We start from the raw sequence: 19,004 nt of genomic DNA, 5'->3' as shown, positions 1-19,004 counted from the left end.
CGACCTACACTCAAAACTTTCCTTTCCCAATTACATATCACCAATTGGCTCTATCATTCTCAAAACGAGCTATTCCCATGAACATGTATCGAGCCTTCAACTCTCGAGTAGCCTTCCGGGCCATGAGCCGAGGCATTGCCCCCGCGACTTGCGTAGGAGCTTTCATTGCAACTCGACCCGTCATTCGTTGTGATGCCCCGACACTTGCTACAGGACCTCCTTCACGCCGACGTCCTCTCGATGTTTCGCCTGATACGGTTCGTCAGCTTTCTAGTGGAAGTGTTGCTGGTTGGTCATCCTTACCTTGTGTCATATAAATCTAAGCTCACGGTCTGTCTCAAGGATTTGGAATCGGCGTTGTAGTAGCACTCTTTTCCCGCACCCTTGCACTTCTCACTGGATTAATTGCCTTTTCCATCCATGTAAGTCACCTTCTACCAATAGGCTCTCCCAACGCCGGCTCACATATAAAGGTTGCATCTCGCTGGGGTTTGGATATTCCTCGGACTCTTGGCATCGAGAAGGTCTTGAAGAACAGCTCGGTATGGAACAAGAGCAAGGAAAGGCCACTGTTCACTGCGTCGTTTCTTGTAACATTCATCCTAGCTACCTTCGTACGTCTATAGTATTGCTCAGGCCCTTTCCGTTACTTCACTCAACGTGCTGGGTCTCCCTCTTGAGCCAGGCCAATGTCACGTCGTCTCCCTCGAAATATTCTTGCGTCTTCTCCAGAACCTTTGCGTTGTAAGTGTTGAGCCACTCCTTCTCTTCAGACGTGAGTAGCGTTGTGTCGATCAGGTTCCGGCAGTACGGCACAAGCGTCACGTACTCGAAGCCCAAGAACGGCTTGTCACCAAAGGAGTGCTTGGTTTTGACTTCCTTGACGAGGACCATGTTTTCTATTCGGATGCCGTACTTGCCATCTTCGTAATAGCCGGGCTCGTTTGAAAGCACGTTTCCTGGAGCCAGTGCTACTTCAGCATACTGGACACGTGTGCCGATACCAATGGGTCCTTCATGGACATTCAGGAATGAACCAACTCCGTGTCCGGTACCATGTCTGTAGTCCAACCCATTTTTCTAGTCTTATTAGAGTTCACACTTTACGAGTTGCCACTAATAACGTACCCAAAGATGTTGTCTTGCCAGACTATCGAGTGCGAAGCCTGTGGTTCCCTTGGGGAAAATGGCTTGATCCAAAGAGATGTGGCCTTTCAAAACTAAAGTGTACGCCTCCCTCTCTGCTTCTGTAGGCTTTCCAAAGTGCAAGGTACGAGTGGTGTCCGTGGTACCATCGCGGTATTGTGCTCCTGAATCGCAAAGGTAGATAGCTTCAGGGTCAATGGTGGCACAGTTGCCACGCTCAGGGCCGTAGTGAATGATTGCAGCGCTGTATCCAATGGTTAGTGGCAATTTACAACGCTCAATGGTCAAGTATCATGAATATCTCTCGTGTCGCTGTGAATCGAACTTACTTTGCGCCGGTAGAGGAGATGGTGGGGAATGAGAGTCCAACAAAGTCCTTCTTTACTTTTCGAAGCTCTTCAAGTTTGTCGGCCGCTTGCACTTCATCAAGCGTGGCCTTCTTGTTTACAAGCTGATCCTCAAGCCAGGCAAAATACTGTATGAGTGCAGCGCCATCTCTCACATGACAATCCCTCATACCCTTTAATTCTGCCTCAGTCTTAATGGCCTTGGCATCGCCAATTAGACTCCTGATTTCATCGACCGAAGAGTCTCCTCCCAGAGCACGCTTAAGTGCCCATGAGCCTTTGTTGGAAATGAGGAAGTTGCCAGTAGGAACCTTGTCGCCAGACTTGCTCTTTGCAGCATGAGCGGCGTGCAGTACCTGGGCGTCGTCGAAGATAGCTTCGTATGGCTTGATGTCGACTTTGTTCGAGGTGAGGTGCGAGCGGCACTTGTCGTCCAGCTTGGCTTCGTCGATGTACAGCTTAGCAGCATCAGGGGTGACAGTAGCATACGCGAAGAAAACGGGGTTGTAAGGGATGTCGTTACCGCGCAAATTGAACAGCCAGGCGATCTCATCCAGCATGGACACTAAAAAGCCAGGGGAGTGCTTCTTTTCCAGCTCCTGGCGGACCTTGGTGAGCTTGTTCAGGACAGACTCTCCTGCAAGCTCGTCAGGCTGAATGATTACTTGTTCCGAGGGACGAGAAGGACGCTCATCTCCCCATACCAGATCAACAAGATTTCCATCAACAGGTACAAGCTCAGCTCCGCCATTCTTTCGGATTTTCTCAGCAAGGTTCTTAGCAGTTGAACCGGAGATGAGTGTTGGGTCAACGCCAACATTCTTTCCACCAGAAGACTGCTCTGCAGACCAGTCTTGCCACGTAGGAACGTCTTGGAGGCCTTGTTTCAGAAGTGTCCAGTTGCTATCGAGTTGAGATGTGGCCTGGTTGAAGTAACGGCCGTCAGTAGCAAGAGCAGCAGACTCGAGTGTAACAACAGCACATCCAGCAGAACCAGTGAACCCAGAGATATAAGCACGTCTGGCATCACAATCTGCGATATATTCAGACGAGTGGCTATCCTCAGAAGGGACAACTAGAAGCCATTGTTAGTACTGCAGCAGTGAATAGCATGTGTAGATCATGAAGTCTCACTGTAAATCTGAACATTGCGCTCCTTCATCAAGCCTCTCAGGCGATTGAGCCTGGAGGTAGTGTCGAGCTTGGTCATATTTTCAGATGAGGCCCAACGGCGAGAGGATAGGCGTGAAGCTGCGGCTAATCGTCGTGGAGCTGAACGGAGGAGTGAAGTCGCAGTCTGAAAAAGCATTGACAATCAGACGCAGGCAACAAGACACCTCGAACGGGGATAAATACACTCAAGGCTTGGAGATAAGCAATAGAGCGAACTGGGAGCTCAGGTCTCAAGGTCTTCGCAGATAAGAGTCAGTACAGGGTCAGTGGCAAGAGATATCTTGATTCTTGAAGCGTGGCTGGTGAGATATGATGAGAACAATCTGAGAACTCAGAAGGACATTTCAGCAGAGACTGAAAGTATTCACACAAAAGTGAGATTTGAGTATCATGGGGAAGCGTAATTACGAGAAGGACAGCTAATGAGGGGCTTGGGGATGGAGTCATGACCCAGATAAGTTGCATGCTTTGGACGATCTTTTGTTGGTTTGTTGGCTCACTTACCTTGATAGTACAAGTTGAATTGATGCTGCACAGGGAGAAAATGCCGCGAACACAACCACCCACGAAGAAGAAGAAACGGCACTGATGAAGCTATTCTCAGTTGCAGAGAATCGAGCTATGAAATCAAAGGTTGATGAGTTTCTCGTCACGAGAGCAGGAAGCCTGAGTGAGGTGTTCCATTGGTGTCAATCAAGTATGTACCCACCCTGGCACCTTCCTCCATGAGTGCGGGCAAGCATGCAAGCGTGGGATGAATGGCGGGGCAGGAGCGGATCTTTGGAATGACCGCTACCCCGAAGCAAGCCGCACCCCAGACTTTGAAGGCATTCAGTTCATCCTATTAATGTGTTGGCGCTACTAAGTACCTAGTTAGGGGATATGTTCCACGCAAATGTGCCAGGCGATGGATCTAGGAACAGCTAGACACAGGAAATAGTATCTATGTATGAGAGCTTGGCCTCACTACTTCGATCTGTTTCAGTTCCTTGAGGGTGTTGCATTTACGTATTCCTTGGATATGCCCAAGTCATCCACTCTTCCAACGTCAAGAATCAATTGATGCGCTGAATCAACAAAGTTGAATCAACGGTCAAATTTGTATTTAAGTCTAATCTCGCGTATGATATACGTTCCAAAGAAACAGGAGGGAATTCTCTCTTCTCCTTCGCCAAACCCCATGCGATCAAGGCTGTTCCATTTTGATACAGGCGCCATAGATACGGCGAGATCAATCTGTCTCTAGATCAGAGGTGCCTCTGTTTGATTCGACTGTATAAGTCAAGTTATGACCCCATCATCTGTTGTCAGACCATTCGTCCGTTCAATATATCTTCAATCCTCTCTCTGATAACGCCAGAACTTAGACACAATGCCGCTATACCTTAACCCCTAGACAATGAAAACCGTCCCGCCAAATATCACGTTCCGTTGATGCCGCCTGGGAATTGATGGCAGTTAAAAAGCTATGCAGAAGAGTTGCAGTAAAAACGCCAAACGAATGATGACTCCATGACACCAATTCTTATGAGAACAAACGCTGGTCCGCTCCTGGCGATCCAGTGCTCAAGTCCAGCTTGAGAATACGCCGAAGATCGTTTTCCATAGCTTGGAGGTTGTTTGAGCGGCCATCGCAAGGAGCTGGGACACTAGGACCACTCCTGGCATAGTTGTAGTGTTGAGCAGGGGGTGCGGGTGCAGGTGCAGGTGCAAATCCAGTAGGGGCAGATTGAGAGACATTTGTTCCGTTTCCGATAAATAGGAATTTCTTTAGGGCCTCAGTAGGATCTTCAGGTACAGCGTTGGGTTTCGGCTGGGTGGCGGATAGATCAGCAGGAGACCGAGCAGAGTTAGAGCGAGCAGCCTTGATGCGCTCTTGATAAGGTGTCGAAAACGCCGGGCCCATGGGACGACCTGGAGTCCCGTCCAGTTCAACACTGTCGATACCACCAGACTGGAAGCGTGTTTGGGTGCGGGCTGTCTGAGGGAGAGTTGCAGGCTTTGGGATGCTACTGTGCCCAAAGGGAGACTGGGCAGAGGGTGATTGAGTGACGAGGCCTGAAGGGCGGAAGCTGCTAGTGCTTTCGCTGCGTTGACGTTCCTTCTCTTGACGGTGGGCACGAAACATGAAATCAAGCGGAGATTCCTGGACACCTGATGCACTCTGGCGCAAAGGAGTGGGCGCTTCGGTATCGGTAGGTGGCGAGGGTTCCTGTAGGATGTCTCGAGATGTCTTGCTGACGCTAGGCGACTCGGTTACCGAACGAGAGACAAAACTAGGGAGAGGCAAGGCAGATGGCGCAGGAGATGCATGGAAAGTGGCTCCGGCAAAGGCAGAGACCGACTTCATAGATGAAGATGGATGAGGTGGAGTGTGACGACCAGGCCGAGCAGACTCAGGTGAGTGAGGACCATTCTTCCCGCGGTGTTTGTTGCTCATGTTATTGTTATTATTGTTTGCATTCCTAGGTCGCTGTTTCGAATTGGTATGGCTCAGCTGCGCATGAGGAGAATCGGTACCAGCTCCCTTCTGAGGAGTTCGTGGAGCGCGATCGTAACGTGCAGGATCAATTGAGGCGACGTCATTCTCCGAGGCATAAGCCTTCTGAGCAGCAGGACGGCCATTGCCGCGACCGTTACGACGGCGGGCGGGAGTGGTTGTAGGCTGAGATGGGGTCTCACTCATTTCGTCTGTGGTAACAGGTTGAATCGATCAAACACAGGGGAAGACACAGGATGAGAGTCGGCTGAGGCTAAGGCTGAGACTAGACAACAGTCGAGTCGAATATGCGATGTCCCGTAGTTGTTTGATGTGCAGCTGGCTAGCTGGTTGATTAATTGATTGAGGCGTTCGTTGGTATCTGGCTATGCGACAGGACCAAAGAGGACTCCAAAAGAAAGATCGGGCCGGATTAAGATGGTGGTGGGGTGTATGAAAGAGAATATAAAATCGAGGCAGGTGTTACGATTGAGCATAAAGCAGTTATTATTCTGGTGAAGAGAGAGTCGACTAATCTGACCATGGCTGTACTGTAGGAGAAAGTGTGATGTGGATGATTCAAGATCAAGTAATGAGGGGGAACAACAAAAGAAGTGAAGGGCGGAAGCGTCTGGGTTAATAAGAGTCAGTCAGGTCAGTCCTCTCACGTTAAGTTAAGCGCAAAGCATACCTTGGGTGTGCCCGGTCCAAGCAATGACGCGGGCGGATTCTAGGCGTTGCCAGCACAAAGAGTGGGTCAGGCCAGCGTTTAGCTTCAGCGCCTGAAGCGGATGTCGCATCTCACAGCCTTGCTTTTGAGCAAGAGAACCTTATTATTTGACTCATTTGACTCATATACTCCAATTGAGTCAGATGTTTCAAAATACTTTCAAAACTTAAACTAAAAGATACAAAACTAGAGCATTTAAACAAAAGTATATCATGTGCGTAAGGCTTATGTTTCGTTTCTAGCGAATGGAAGTCCATCACGACTGATAAGCGATAGGACCTCTGTGATCAACCCCGCCCCGCCACTCTCCCGCCGGACGCAGCCTGAATTAGGTGTGACCTAAGGCTTGAACTCCTCCAGCTGCCTGCCCGCCTACCTAGAGGAGCTCTGCAGCATCCGAAGCCTTTAGAGCAGACGTTCAGAGCCGCATCATCACTTGCTAGGAACCAAATTCACTGTGAGTACCCTCGCCTTGCTCGCGGCTGCACCATCAAGGTACATTTTCTTTCAAAAGAAAATCGTGCCCGAGGTTTTTGTTTATCCTCTTCATATTGCTGACAATTACAAGCATTCACAACTCTAGAGATATTGATCTATTGAGCAACCAATATCCGTACGTCTCCTTATCTTCAACCCGAAACCGCGCGGGACATGTCCCATTTCCCGTCCTTGAAGATTAACGGCATATGGATAATTCTGACTGCTTCTAGCAAACCAGTGTACCTTGATATCCGTCAACGAAACCAACCCTAGCGTGGTCTTCCGGGTTGACCAGCCGAGTGCGAAACATGGCCGACGTTGAGATGAGCGATGCGCCCGTCGCTAAGAAGGGCGAGGCCTCCGGCAGCAAGAGTGTCGAGGGAAAGAAGAAATTCGAGGTCAAGAAGGTACTGTACTGACTTGCCAGTTGTGAGCCTCCCAGAGTCATGCTGACCGAAGACGAACAGTGGAATGCGGTCGCTCTCTGGGCATGGGACATCGTTGTTGACAACTGTGCTATCTGCCGAAACCATATCATGGATCTATGTATGTTTACTCGGATTCTTATTGGATGTATATCACAGAGTGCTCACAAATCATCAGGCATCGAATGCCAGGCAAACCAAGCATCCGCTACAAGCGAAGAATGCACCGTGGCCTGGGGAATATGCAACGTAAGACTGCTGCGCACCCTTTCTTTTCGTGTCATTCGGCTAACAGAGACAGCATGCGTTCCACTTTCACTGCATTTCGAGATGGCTCAAGGCCCGATCTGTTTGCCCATTGGACAATAGGGACTGGGAGTTCCAGAAGTACGGCCGATAAAGAGAATGCAGTCGATGTCCGAATGTGATGGATTATGAAGAAAAGAACAAGACATCTGCAAGGAAACAGTATTATTTGGGTGTCATAATCAGCCTCGAGGGGCTGCAGAGGTCATGACACAGGGAGGCCCAGTACACCGTACACAATCTATTGATTTCCTTTGCTTGCAAGATCGTATGCGTACCCCGCTGGGAGCCACTTGACTGGATGTTTGTTGTAAAAGGGCCAGGCCGGCACCACGACGAGGAAGGTTAACGCCGTGCCTCCTAGACCTAGGTAGACCGCGAGCTTGATATCTTGGAGGATGTAGCCGACAACGAAGGAGATCAGCTAGTTATAATCATCAGCGAAACAGCCCAGCGAGTTATCAGGAATGACTTGGAGGGGAAGAAGACGTACGCCAGAAATGACAAGGAGAACTGTAGCAAGGAGCTCGGCCAGCTTCTGTCCTTCAAAGTCCTACAGTGGAGCTTCAGTCAGCTGTTGATCAGGTAAATCGACGGGCGGGATCATGTACAATTTGGCCATCGACGAGGTCTCGGATCTGATCAAGGGCTTGTTCAGCCATAATGGACGATGGTCGGATGGGAGTATTCGTCGTGTGTTTGTACTGTGTCTGGAGATGTTGTTCCGTCGGATTGAGATCGAATGTGAATGCGATCGCCAATAGTGTCAAGTTCGGAATTGGTCTCGACACCTGGCTGTTAGAAGGCTCATGGACTAGTCCGCTTTCGGTAAACAAGCTTTTGCGGGCTGGAGAAGATTCGATGTCTAAGCGAATGAGGACCAAGATGCCGTAACCATGAATAAGTGTGAGTAATATCCTGATGATCAAACAGTGATCTGATTCTCCAGGTGCACTTGCTCCTCTGCCAAAAGGACAGCGTTTGAAGTTATTTGCTGGGATTAACGCAGTGGTGCTCTGGGGAATCAGTCATTCTGCTGGTCAATCAGCTGAGATGATCGAGGTTCCTGATAACTTACCCTACACCACCTGACAGTGGCGAATCGGCTCTCAAAGCCGGACAGGCACAACAGGGAGTTCCTAGGTTCTAAACTAGGCCTGACCAAGGACAAGCCTGATATCTAACACGGACACGGACACCGATGGTCCAGGCCAAGCTCATTCTGCAGAAGCAAGTGTCCCAAGAGAGGAAAAGTGGCGGCCTCTCCCCGTCTTGTCTGGCCTGTAAGAACCAACGAGTCATCCTGGATGACCTATTTTTTGCTTCTGATAGCACACGGCGATTCGGTACCCGACACTTGATACCACCAAAAGACAATTTTTTTCTTCCTAGCCCTTCGGTTCCCACTTATAGTATATTAAGTTCCTCAAACTCCTCTTTAACCCAACTTCACCCTGACATCGTCGCTCTCGACACTAAGACCTCCTTTTGTACCCAACATTACTTGTTTTCTTATTCACTCATGTTTGTTTTGGCCGTGCACTATTAACCGGGTCTTTGTTCTGTCCAGCAACGAGAAAATTTCTCGTCTGGCTAACCGTGCCAGTATCGAAATTGGCCCTTGACCTTAGTTCCCTCAGACGATAGGCCCTAGCATCGTCACCCTGCCTTTATTCCCTGCCAAGGCCCAAAACAAATTCTGGTTACTACAAATAAATCAGCCTGATTCAACTCCTGAGATCGAAATCCACTTGCGCCAACCGAGTACTTTATCGCGAAGCCTCCTCTATCGAATCTTAGCCGGCTTCTCATATATTTCAATTGCCTTCAATCCTGTTGGCATCCCCGAGCAGCCGCTTCATCTACGCCATCATCCAGTATCGGCGTCTCGCCATTATCCCATAACAGTTTTCAAGTTGGCTCAACTCGCCTTCTCAAACGTTTCCCTCCCTTCGCTCTTCGGTCCCAGCTTCTGGGTCTACAGCGGGGTAAACAAGAAGCCCCCGTAACTGGTCTTTAGATCGCATTACCCGTTATTCGTCTTGAGCCAGTACATATCTACTCTTAACAACCAGCAGCCATTGGCGACAACCGCCGAGCAGAGCTCAGTTTTGAACAAACACCAACTCGGCGCGCCCATGCCGCGCCGGGTGCGACGTCTATAAACGCCTATATCAGACGACCCTGATTGGAACAACAACAAGCTATGGGATTCTAATACCGAGTCCGTAATACACCTTCCGCCCTCCTCGAGACATATCCATCTATTCTACACGGCCATCGTTAAAGCCAATATAGTCAATATCAAGCTACAAACCTAGCTGAACACCAAAATGTCAGACCACGAAGAATCCGCTGCCCAGTCTGGGTACGATACTCCCGTCCCGGAGCTCGATGATCACCGCCACCAGTCGGGTTCAACTCGAGTTGAGCGCCCTCGCCGTGGCACATTCGACAGTCTGTATGGTGCCCGGCAGCTCGAACCTGAGCCCCCCGCCCCTCCTGCGATTGTAGTTCGCGATTTCGAGGAGGCCATCATCGATGAGGAAGTAGGTGACTTTTCACCCACTGCTCGTCGCAGTCGCCGACCTACTGTGGATTCCACGGATCGATCTGTCTCGCCACCTAACTCGGTCAAGGCGTTCGCCCAGGCTCGCCGTCGAGAGCGGGACATGTCGTTCTCGGAACCCAACAAGCCTGATATCGAAGATGTAGCTAGTCGAGCCATGTCTATCTCAAGCAAGCGCAGCTACCGAAGCAAGCCTCGCACCATCGACAATGATGCTGCTAGCCTCTCAACCAACACAACTGCAGAGGAGGATGTCTGCTTCCCTGTCAAGGAGAGCTATCACAAGGACCACCTGTATATTGACTTTGACTACCTTGAGAACTTCATCAATGAGCAGGCAGCTGAACGCGCCGCAGAGCGAGCGGCAGAGCGCAACGCTGCCGCTGCCGAGAAGCAGAGCTTTGAGGATATGCGAACTCAGCAGAATGAATCCCGCCTTCAGCGGATGGTCACTGTTGATGGTGATATCCTGGAACCGGTCTCGGATGACTCAATGACCCGTGAGAAGACGAACCAGACAGTGCAGACTCATGCCGAGGGGTCAATTGCTGAAAAGCAGCCTGCGCCTGTCGACCCTAACCGGTTCAGTTTCTTCTCTTCGGCATGGGAGTCAACTATCCACGCAGCCGATTTTGGTGATCTGGTTCTCCCAGGAGAAGATCTTCGAGGACTTTTCGAGCTTCCTGATGAAGACGAAGATGGTGTCTGGTGGCTCAACGTCAATGCGGCTTCCAAGGAGGAGGTTCAGAGCATCTGCAAAGCTTTTGGAATCCATCCCCTGACAATTGAGGATATCATCACTCAGGAAGCTCGCGAGAAGATTGAACTCTTCCCGTCGTACTACTTTGCCTGTTTTCGTTCCTTTTCAGTTGTTCAGGAGCCTGATGGCATTGAGTATGAGCCCTTCAACACCTATGTCATCGTGTTCCGCGAGGGCACACTGAGCTTCAGCTTTGAGCCCAACTCGCACGCGGCCCAAGTTCGTAAGCGAATCACTGCTCTCAAGGATTATGTCTCTCTCAGCAGCGACTGGATCTGCTATGCTTTGATGTAAGTTTATCTGTGAACACGACTTGTAGAGACATACTAATTGTTCACAGTGACGACATTGTTGATTCCTTCGGACCTGTCATTCGCCAGATTGAGCTTGAAGCGGATGCTATTGAAGATGAAGTGTTCGTCATGCGTGAGGATGATTCTAACTCATTCCTTCGTCGCATTGGCCGGGTTCGCAAGAATTGTCTGGCTCTGCTTCGCCTCCTCGGTGGCAAAGCAGATGTTCTCCGTGGTTTCACGAAGCGATGCAATGAGAACTACAAGGTCACGCCAAGGATGGACATCGGCATGTATCTTGGTGACATCCAGGATCACGTTGTGACCATGGCCACCAACTTGGGACACTTCGAAAAGATTCTGTCTCGCGCACACAGCAATTATCTTGCTACGGTTTCCATCAACAGCATCGCGCAAGGAACGCACACCAACGAGGTTCTGAGCAAAATCACTTTCTTGGCCTCGATCCTGGTCCCCCTTAACTTGGTCAGTGGTGTGTTTGGAATGAACGTGCCAGTTCCGTTCGCAACCGTTGCTGCAAACAACTTGGCTCCTTTCTTCAGTATCATTAGTTTCATGGTTTTCCTGTGCATCATTTTCATGGCCTTGGCCCGTTGGAAGCGTTACATCTAGCGAAAGCGATGCATGTGGATGTTAGATGCGCATGTTGGTTCTGAGAACCCTGTCGGTCGTTACCATTGTTTCTTTTCCAGTATAGAAGGGTGTTACTCGGTGGCATATTCTGGCTAGAGTTATTCTGTGAGAATTGTTTTAGAGCGGTATTATGACTACTTGTTGGTATTTATACATTAGATACTGTTATAGAGAGCTTCATGGCGCTGGATCGTCTGTCTTGAACTGTATGTGGTGGTGAAAGGACTCTCAGTATACCTAGTAATTGTAATGCATCGGATTATAACTCATTCTTTGAGTAATTTACACGACAGGCAGTAACTGTCATACAAATCAAACCAGCTTGTTTCTCTTGGTGAAAGTTGAGAGTGGGACTGCGAACCTATCCGTGGCCCATTATTGGTCAGCTGATTAGACAGTTGCGCATCATCAAAAATCTTGAACTTGTGAGCAGAATCTACACTACAACAAACCAACTTCAACCCCACGCCAATCACGACCAACCTCTCCACAACCGCCAAAATGAGCGCTCAACAATTGTCCATCGATAACGCCGATCTCGAGAAGCTCAACGACAAGGATCGCCTCGAGCTTCGCCAGTTCCTCGCCAATGAGCAGCAGCGCTCCCAGATCCAAGCCCGTACGTACAACACCGAGGAAGACGCAATACAATACAGGATTGCTGACGAAATGTCTCTAGAAACACACAGCTTGACCCAAATGTGCTGGACCAAGTGTGTTCCTGGCAACATAAAGAACCCCAAGCTCGACAAGTCCGAGGAGACATGTCTTGCCAACTGTGTCGAGCGATTTCTTGACGTCAACTACCTTACGATGAAGCACCTCAACGGCATGCGCAACTAAGAAGCTGATTTCAGTATGGAAATAATGTTATTTCAACTATGTCTTACGAGATTTTTTGTATGAATAGACGGGCCGTGGTCAAAGTGGAAAATTCAGGTTGTGGCCACGACGGACGACTGGGCCTCTGTTGGTCAAAGAGACTGGCCATTGGGCTATGTACATCACGAACGGTTTAGAAAAAAACATATCTCAACCATGATTGTTTGGGAAAGGTTCATCTAAAATGGCTATGCCTTGTCTTGACTTGACTGGCCTATTGTTCATGTTTAGATGTCGCCGTAATTTCCACGAACTATTCCCCAAAAGTGGTTGGAAACAGACAACGCAAAGGAAACTTATGGCTCCTAACTACAAATCACATTCACGTATTATCACTCAAATCATATCAAGCCAGCATCTTGGACGACTAAGCGGAGCCGTGTCCCGGGTGGTATTGAATTCATGATCATTTGCACTCTCAACGAGAAGTTCTTTTTACGCCTATTCCGATGCCCATGCCTTGCATTTTCAGCAGGCCAAAAACCAACCCAAAGACACGCCAGAGAAGCCAGAAACCCACAAGCCCGGTGGTATTTTTAGACGAGAGAGAGCTTGTTGGCAGCAATGTCGAGAGCATCGACATCAGGGGTCAGGCGGGCGTAGGCCTTCTTGGTACCGTCAGGGCGGATAAGGGTGTTGACCTTGACACAGTCAATGTCGTAGAGCTTCTTGAGAGCAAGCTTGATCTGGGCCCTGTATTGAGGTTAGATTTTACTCTGATATTGTTCTTGGATATACTGACTTGTTGCTCTTGATGTCGACAATGAAGACGAGGGTGTTATTCTCCTCCATCTTCTTCATGGCGCTCTCAGTGTTGAGAGGGTGGACAATGATCTAGAGTGTGGTTAATACAATCGTTTCCCCAACATATCTCACTCCAGGTGAGACTAACCTTGTGCTCATCCAGACGAGGCTGGTGAGGGATAGATCGGCGAGGGTACTTGGGGGCTCGCGAGGTGATCAGGGTCTTGGGGCGGTGGAAGGAGGTGCTGAAGCGGGCCTTGACCTTCTTGTGGGAGTTGGACTATTGACATTGGGTTAGCATATTAGGACGGTTGACTGCGGTAAAATGTTTCTAACTTACGCCCTTGAGAGCGGCCTTGGCGGCATCCTGGGCCTTCTTGTTACCCTTGCCCTTAGGCTGAACTGTTATTGAAAGCATCAGCATTCGCTCTTATTCAGAACTCGCAAAATCTGCTGTAGCATGATGCAGTAGAGTATGAACTCGGAGGGTGAGAGCCGAAGAGGAGAATCAGAAGATGGATCGAGTCGAAAGGCCGGCAGTGTCGAAGCGAAAGAGACAATAACGTCGAAGCAAAGCCGATCGGTCATAGCAGTTGTTGCAATTGATGTAGTTGCATCGAGGCGATACAGTGATTTGATCTCTCGAGAGTCGCCATAACATCGTCGTTCAAATTCTTGCTCAATTTCGCTCTCGCCCGTCCAGTTTTCTTCTTTTTCCCTTTCTTCTCTTCCCTCTTTGTTGTTTCATATCATGTCGTACCTTTCTTGTTGGCGGCCATTGCGTCGGTGTTGTCGAGGGCACAAGAATGTCGGGTGTGCTGGTTGTCGTCGGAGTGGTCAAAGGTTCACAAACAGGTTCGCTGAAATAAAATCTATTTATTTTTGTGATTTTTCGAAATTAGGGCAGATGTGGCCCCATTCCTCTACATGATGTGATTGGTTGAGGCTTAGATCAATCTATATGCCTTAGGTAAGCCAATTGCAAAAAGTCATCGAGAGAATGAATGTTGCACTCAATTACGCGGAATTTTTAGGCAGTTCGATCGATTAATAGGAATCAAAATGCTCTTCCAAGCCTTATAGCTCGTTGTAATCTGCTGGGTCTCCCCTGAGGAGTTGCACTATTTGAGAATCGGTGAGTTTCAATATCGCCCTTCTCTTTACCGAGACTAACATGAAAATCATTTCAGATTTCGATGCATTAAGGGGTCAAGAGGTCAACACACAAGGGCCATTCTTATTGCACTCATAAAATGGTTTCCAAGAAGCAAACAAGGCTGAAGAGCCTTTCGAGTGGCCGCCCGCCAACTGCCAAGTCCTCACGGTCAATGTCTAGGAAAGCCAGCAGGAGTCTCATCAACACTCATCACCAACTGGAGAAACAACGTCGGCAAGCTGCAGCCAAGGGCGACACGGTCACCGAAACCCGCATCGCCTCAGAGATTGCCAAGCTGGGTGGTCTTGACCACTATCAGAAGGCCAGTTTGCAAGGTCAGAGTCTCGATAGAGGAGGCGACACGTCAAGAATACTTCTGGAATGGCTCCCTGTGGCAGAGCTCAAGAAGCGCGCTCAGCCGTTTCATATGCTGGAGGTTGGGGCATTGAGTACTCGTAACGCATGCTCGACAAGCGGGATCTTTACTATGAAGCATATCGATCTCAACAGCCAGGAGCCAGGCATCACAAAGCAAGATTTTATGGAGCGACCCCTGCCCAAAGACGATTCTGAGGTGTTCGACATCATCTCTCTGAGTCTAGTGCTCAACTTCGTGCCCGAGGCCGAGGGGCGTGGACAGATGCTTCTTCGGACTCTCTCCTTTCTTCGACCTGCAGCTGAACCAGCAACTGGTTCTGACGAACCCTTTCCCTGCCTTTTTGTGGTTCTACCTCGTAGCTGTGTTGACAACTCACGATACTTTACAGAAACTCGCTTCGACGAGTTGATGACGATTCTCGGCTATGCATGCGCCAAGACCAAGATGACTCAGAAATTGGCATATACTCTTTGGAAGAGGATCGGGACCGTCTCCGAGAAGCGGCCGGATTTTACCAAGAAGGAAGTCAATCCAGGACGGACACGGAACAATTTTGTCATGACGCTCAAAGCTTCGACGAGTCATTCAAACTGAAACGATGAGGGGAGACACGACAACGCGTGGGGCCTCGACGAGCTGCATATGCGGAACTGCCCAACAAGCTGTCAACACGGCAAAACATATGGAGTTTTGAGCACGCGACAATTAACTAGCTGACACGGTACGAATGTTTAAGTCTCGATAAGAGGATCCTATCTACACAGTTCTTGGAGAGCCCGTACTGTGCTGTATCGTCTGGATCGACTATCTGCAACTTACCACGTCGCACGACTGATAAGGTGCATGGTGACACTTATGCAGCTTGGGGACACCAGATCACCAGTAGACAAGATCAGCTGGACGGTGGTCTTCGTTTTTGAGGGGACTAGAATTCCCTAGCGAGCTACCACTCTTGCATCTCCGCACAAAGGTCCCACGCTATTCGACGATTGTCATTTCCCCACACCCTGAGCGACCTTTTCCTGCAGTCGTCTATCATACTCCCAAAGAAGCGACCTCTGAGTGCTTGAACTCGGTAATGGCGAGCTTGGACAGAGGTTCGTCTGGCGGCAAGGGCGCATTACCAGGACGAACAACGGGCAGACTGCGCATGCCAGCCCCGACAGCAGCTTTGACCTCGTTAATATTGTCGCTCAGGAAAAGCCATCGGTTGACGTCCTTGTGCTCCCGGTGCTCAGAAATGATCTTCGTGTAGCTATCAACCTCGGTTTTGGGCCCCGCATTAGTGGTATCAAAGTAGTCTGCGATAAGAGGCGTCATATCTGATTTGGCGGAGTTGGTATGTGAAAAGAGCAACTTCTGCGCGGGGACTGAGCCGGACGAGTAGATGATGATCTTCTTTCCAGCCTGGGTGGCCTCGTTGAAGAAGGGCTCAACATCTGGGAAGAGGGGCGCCACGATGTTACCCGACTTGTAGCCTTGCAGCCACAGGTAACCCTGGAGCGACTTGAGATAGGCGATCTTGACATCACGCTTCACGAGGTCGCGGACGTGCGCTTCAAAGTCAGAGCGCGAGTTGCGATACTCTTCGGGAAAGGCATCGCGGTACTTTGCGAACTCTGGGCTATCCCACTCTTGATCCAACACTTTGGGAAGTGCCTCGAGTGCATATGGAAACTAATGACAACGAACAGACCTTGGTCAGCAGGCTGCAGTGTTGTCGACATCGTGCATGCCATCACGAAATGGGTAAAGTCGGTGAAGAGTGCAAAGGGGCTGGGAAAGAAGTGCTCGGCTTGAAATTTTCAGCTGCACGCGCCCGAGACTTGCGCAACTTGGCAGAACTTGGTTCGGCAGCGTGGACACCCGGGATCTGGGTACAAACGCCGGCAGCTGGACGGAGGACGTCCGGAAGAGGAGGCTGGGACGAAATTTGGTGGAATCCACACGGAGGTCCGGGCCCGGAGGCGGTAAGGGGGACGGACGGAGGTGGTACATGGGTAAGGAGAGTAAAATCGGAACGGTTGCGAAGTGAGACAAGCAAGAAAACGGGACGACTCACGAGAACATCTTTGACAAAGGAGATGGGACAAACGGTTCCTTCTGTAACATGTGTTATTATGGCTATTCTGAGTGTATGATATCCAAGCAAAGCGCGAGTGTATAGTAAGGTACAAAACATATGCCAATATAATGAATGACAACTCATTCCAAAACAGTCCTCGCAGTCAACAAAACACGCACGCAGTCGCCAGCAGCAACTGTGGAGCCAGTTTAATCTTACCAATGTCAAATACTAGAACGTCGAAGTCATTGAGGTTGAGCGTCATCGTGAAAAGGAGTTATTTTTTTCGTAAGAAAGCGGTCAAGCCTGAATATTGACACGTCCAATATGAGAGATGAAACGGGTGAATTAGACCGAAAGGAAGAAAGAAGAGAAGACAAGAAAATTCTGTCAGACACCAATTCCGATTCAGGATCCCTGCTACGATCTTGAAGTGTGAGGAAGAGAGCGTGCGTCCGTGAAAAAAACCAATATCGGCGGTGGCAGCAGAAGGTCCTTGTTCCTGGATTCCAGAGCGGGCCGCTATCTAGCTTGGCGCCTTTTGGTGAGGTGATTTCCTTGGAGGTTTAGGATCCTGGACGAGGTATCCGTGTTAAGCTTGATGCAGCTGGGAACGTGGGTTGATTGAGATGCAATAGTAGATCGAATCTAATGCGAATGGAGGGTTGGTTTGCAGCCATGTGAGCATTAGAGGAAAGGCGGTCAAGAGGTGAGGTTGGTTGGATCGAGGTGAACCGACCAATGGCGTGTTAGTATTTCCTGACTGCAGGGTAAGGAGGACAGCGAAGAGGTCTGCTGTGAAGGAGCTGGATAGAAGGACTTGGCTGTGTTACAGGGGTCGGCGGCCAGATCCGAGGGAATTGGATATGCTCTGAGGGCTACGATGGATCTCTAATTAGAAACCTGTTGACGAAAATGACAACTGGCAGTTCATCTGTCACAGGTCGTGAACTAGATCTTTTCGTATTCAAGGATCGTACAGAACACGTCTATAGAGTCTAGTCTATGCCGGCTGTCGCCAAACCCCGTGTCACTGCAGGCTGTGGTCCCGAGGCGAAGCAACCCAAGCTGCAGCTCGATACGGAGCTTTTAACAGATCCCCTGCTGTTCCCGAGCTGAATTGGCCAGTTCATGCAGCTTCCGGAACGCAGCAGTGAGACAGCCCCTGGCAACGGTGAAAGAAAAGAAATGTGTGTTGCCCGCAGTCACAGCAGGACCCTTTTTTCTCTCACCATATTTGGTGGAGTCTCGAATTCTTGGCCTTATAGTAGATGGGGATCCGGTGATGGTACTTGTGATTAGGCGGCCCCTCCTACCGCTGCACATGTCACTCTGTCGTCCAGCCACTTGATGATGAATGAAGGGTCTGACCCATCACCTCACTTCCAGCTTATGGGTCACAATTTGCTGGAGCTTCAATTCAATCCCATGACCGACTGTACTGTAGCTACCCTGGACAAGAGCTGCAACTCTCACGCGATATCTGGAGGGCGAATCTGTTGAGTCAGGAGATCATCCTCGATGATGAGATTCAATCCCTTCAGCGTCTCAGTTTTCCCCTCGTTATCCCTTGTAACTGGTTGCCCTCCTCCATCCCCGCCCTTGTTGACAAGATCCGCGCATAATGGCATGTTATGTTGTCAATGTAAGTAAATATTGTGTTTCTGATATGACAACGAATCAGAGCCGGCAACGACGTGACTTGAGACAGCTAAACCACGTCCAACCGAAATAGGGAGTCGTGTCTAGAACAATTTCAACGTGCAATTGTGCAACATGTAGGCTTAGTCTAGAGCGTGAGACTCATTACTCACCTGTGACCATCGTGACATGACCAATGTTCATCATCTCATCTCCGTATCTCATTTTCACTGAGTCACCACTCAACAAGTCTCCTGTCCTTGGAACGCCGATATCGAATTCCGTCTCCATATTTGTCCGGACTCCACAAGGGGACGGCAAACATCAGATCTCACGAGGCCCGGGGACCCGCACCGAGTGTCAAGTCCGTCCGTCCGCCCAAACAAACCAGTACACACAGGGACAGCACAGTAATTATCTGTCTTGGCTTGAATAATGGAGACTAGAGACTGGAGTCTGGAGACTGGAGCAGGTGAGTAATCTCGAAGAATTCCATCATCCGAGATTCGTAATCCCATATTCCCTGAATAATCTCATGTCCACGTATTTTGCACCCCCGCTCTGATGGAGACGAAATGCCGTCATTTCGTCTCTCGAGTCGAAATTCAAGGTTCGTTGCTCTTTGTTGTCTTTCTTCCCAAAACGGTATGTAGCATCACAGTGTCCTGATCGGCAAACCTGGCTTTGTGCACAGCTGTTTCGTGTCATGGCGATATTTTGTGAAGATTTGCACAGATTTGTGCATGGCTGAGCAACACGGACCCTTGAAAACCCA

The 19,004-nt window shown here is 49.6% G+C and overlaps 8 protein-coding genes across 8 annotated transcripts; 4 read left to right on the top strand and 4 right to left on the bottom strand.

Annotated features, from left to right (window-relative positions):
* Window positions 1-651: 651 nt before the first annotated feature.
* FTJAE_11926 (xaa-Pro aminopeptidase) lies at window positions 652-2,703 on the bottom strand (the record flags this gene model as incomplete). The annotated part of the gene is made up of 4 exons (XM_037344921.1): window positions 652-1,080; window positions 1,129-1,390; window positions 1,476-2,568; window positions 2,628-2,703. The coding sequence occupies 4 exons, from the start codon at window positions 2,701-2,703 to the stop codon at window positions 652-654; spliced, it is 1,860 nt and encodes a 619-aa protein (XP_037201028.1).
* Window positions 2,704-4,191: 1,488 nt separating this feature from the next.
* Window positions 4,192-5,352, bottom strand: FTJAE_11925 (proteophosphoglycan 5; the record flags this gene model as incomplete). The annotated part of the gene is made up of 1 exon (XM_037344920.1): window positions 4,192-5,352. The coding sequence occupies one exon, from the start codon at window positions 5,350-5,352 to the stop codon at window positions 4,192-4,194; it is 1,161 nt and encodes a 386-aa protein (XP_037201027.1).
* Window positions 5,353-6,663: 1,311 nt separating this feature from the next.
* Window positions 6,664-7,980, top strand: FTJAE_11924 (RING-box 1; the record flags this gene model as incomplete). Its single annotated transcript, XM_037344919.1, has 5 exons — window positions 6,664-6,762; window positions 6,823-6,901; window positions 6,959-7,029; window positions 7,457-7,671; window positions 7,851-7,980. The coding sequence occupies 5 exons, from the start codon at window positions 6,664-6,666 to the stop codon at window positions 7,978-7,980; spliced, it is 594 nt and encodes a 197-aa protein (XP_037201026.1).
* Window positions 7,981-9,419: 1,439 nt separating this feature from the next.
* FTJAE_11923 (divalent cation transporter (aluminum resistance ALR1)) lies at window positions 9,420-11,341 on the top strand (the record flags this gene model as incomplete). Its single annotated transcript, XM_037344918.1, has 2 exons — window positions 9,420-10,705; window positions 10,756-11,341. 2 exons carry the CDS (start codon window positions 9,420-9,422, stop codon window positions 11,339-11,341), a joined length of 1,872 nt encoding a protein of 623 aa, XP_037201025.1.
* A 522-nt stretch (window positions 11,342-11,863) lies between these two features.
* On the top strand, window positions 11,864-12,205 carry FTJAE_11922 (mitochondrial import inner membrane translocase subunit TIM8; the record flags this gene model as incomplete). Its single annotated transcript, XM_037344917.1, has 1 exon — window positions 11,864-12,205. One exon carries the CDS (start codon window positions 11,864-11,866, stop codon window positions 12,203-12,205), a length of 342 nt encoding a protein of 113 aa, XP_037201024.1.
* A 575-nt stretch (window positions 12,206-12,780) lies between these two features.
* FTJAE_11921 (60s ribosomal l25) lies at window positions 12,781-13,767 on the bottom strand (the record flags this gene model as incomplete). Its single annotated transcript, XM_037344916.1, has 5 exons — window positions 12,781-12,937; window positions 12,987-13,078; window positions 13,137-13,268; window positions 13,329-13,390; window positions 13,749-13,767. The coding sequence occupies 5 exons, from the start codon at window positions 13,765-13,767 to the stop codon at window positions 12,781-12,783; spliced, it is 462 nt and encodes a 153-aa protein (XP_037201023.1).
* Window positions 13,768-14,241: 474 nt separating this feature from the next.
* Window positions 14,242-15,117, top strand: FTJAE_11920 (uncharacterized protein; the record flags this gene model as incomplete). Its single annotated transcript, XM_037344915.1, has 1 exon — window positions 14,242-15,117. One exon carries the CDS (start codon window positions 14,242-14,244, stop codon window positions 15,115-15,117), a length of 876 nt encoding a protein of 291 aa, XP_037201022.1.
* Window positions 15,118-15,558: 441 nt separating this feature from the next.
* FTJAE_11919 (enolase-phosphatase e1) lies at window positions 15,559-16,853 on the bottom strand (the record flags this gene model as incomplete). Its single annotated transcript, XM_037344913.1, has 4 exons — window positions 15,559-16,169; window positions 16,220-16,299; window positions 16,350-16,626; window positions 16,808-16,853. 4 exons carry the CDS (start codon window positions 16,851-16,853, stop codon window positions 15,559-15,561), a joined length of 1,014 nt encoding a protein of 337 aa, XP_037201021.1.
* Window positions 16,854-19,004: the final 2,151 nt, after the last annotated feature.

Source organism: Fusarium tjaetaba (assembly GCF_013396195.1).
Source record: "Fusarium tjaetaba strain NRRL 66243 chromosome Unknown NRRL66243_c0000307, whole genome shotgun sequence".
In the NCBI taxonomy this organism is placed as follows: Eukaryota; Fungi; Ascomycota; class Sordariomycetes; order Hypocreales; family Nectriaceae; genus Fusarium; species Fusarium tjaetaba.
Note: the sequence above shows the minus strand (reverse complement) of the source record. Positions and strands in the feature narration are given on the sequence as shown.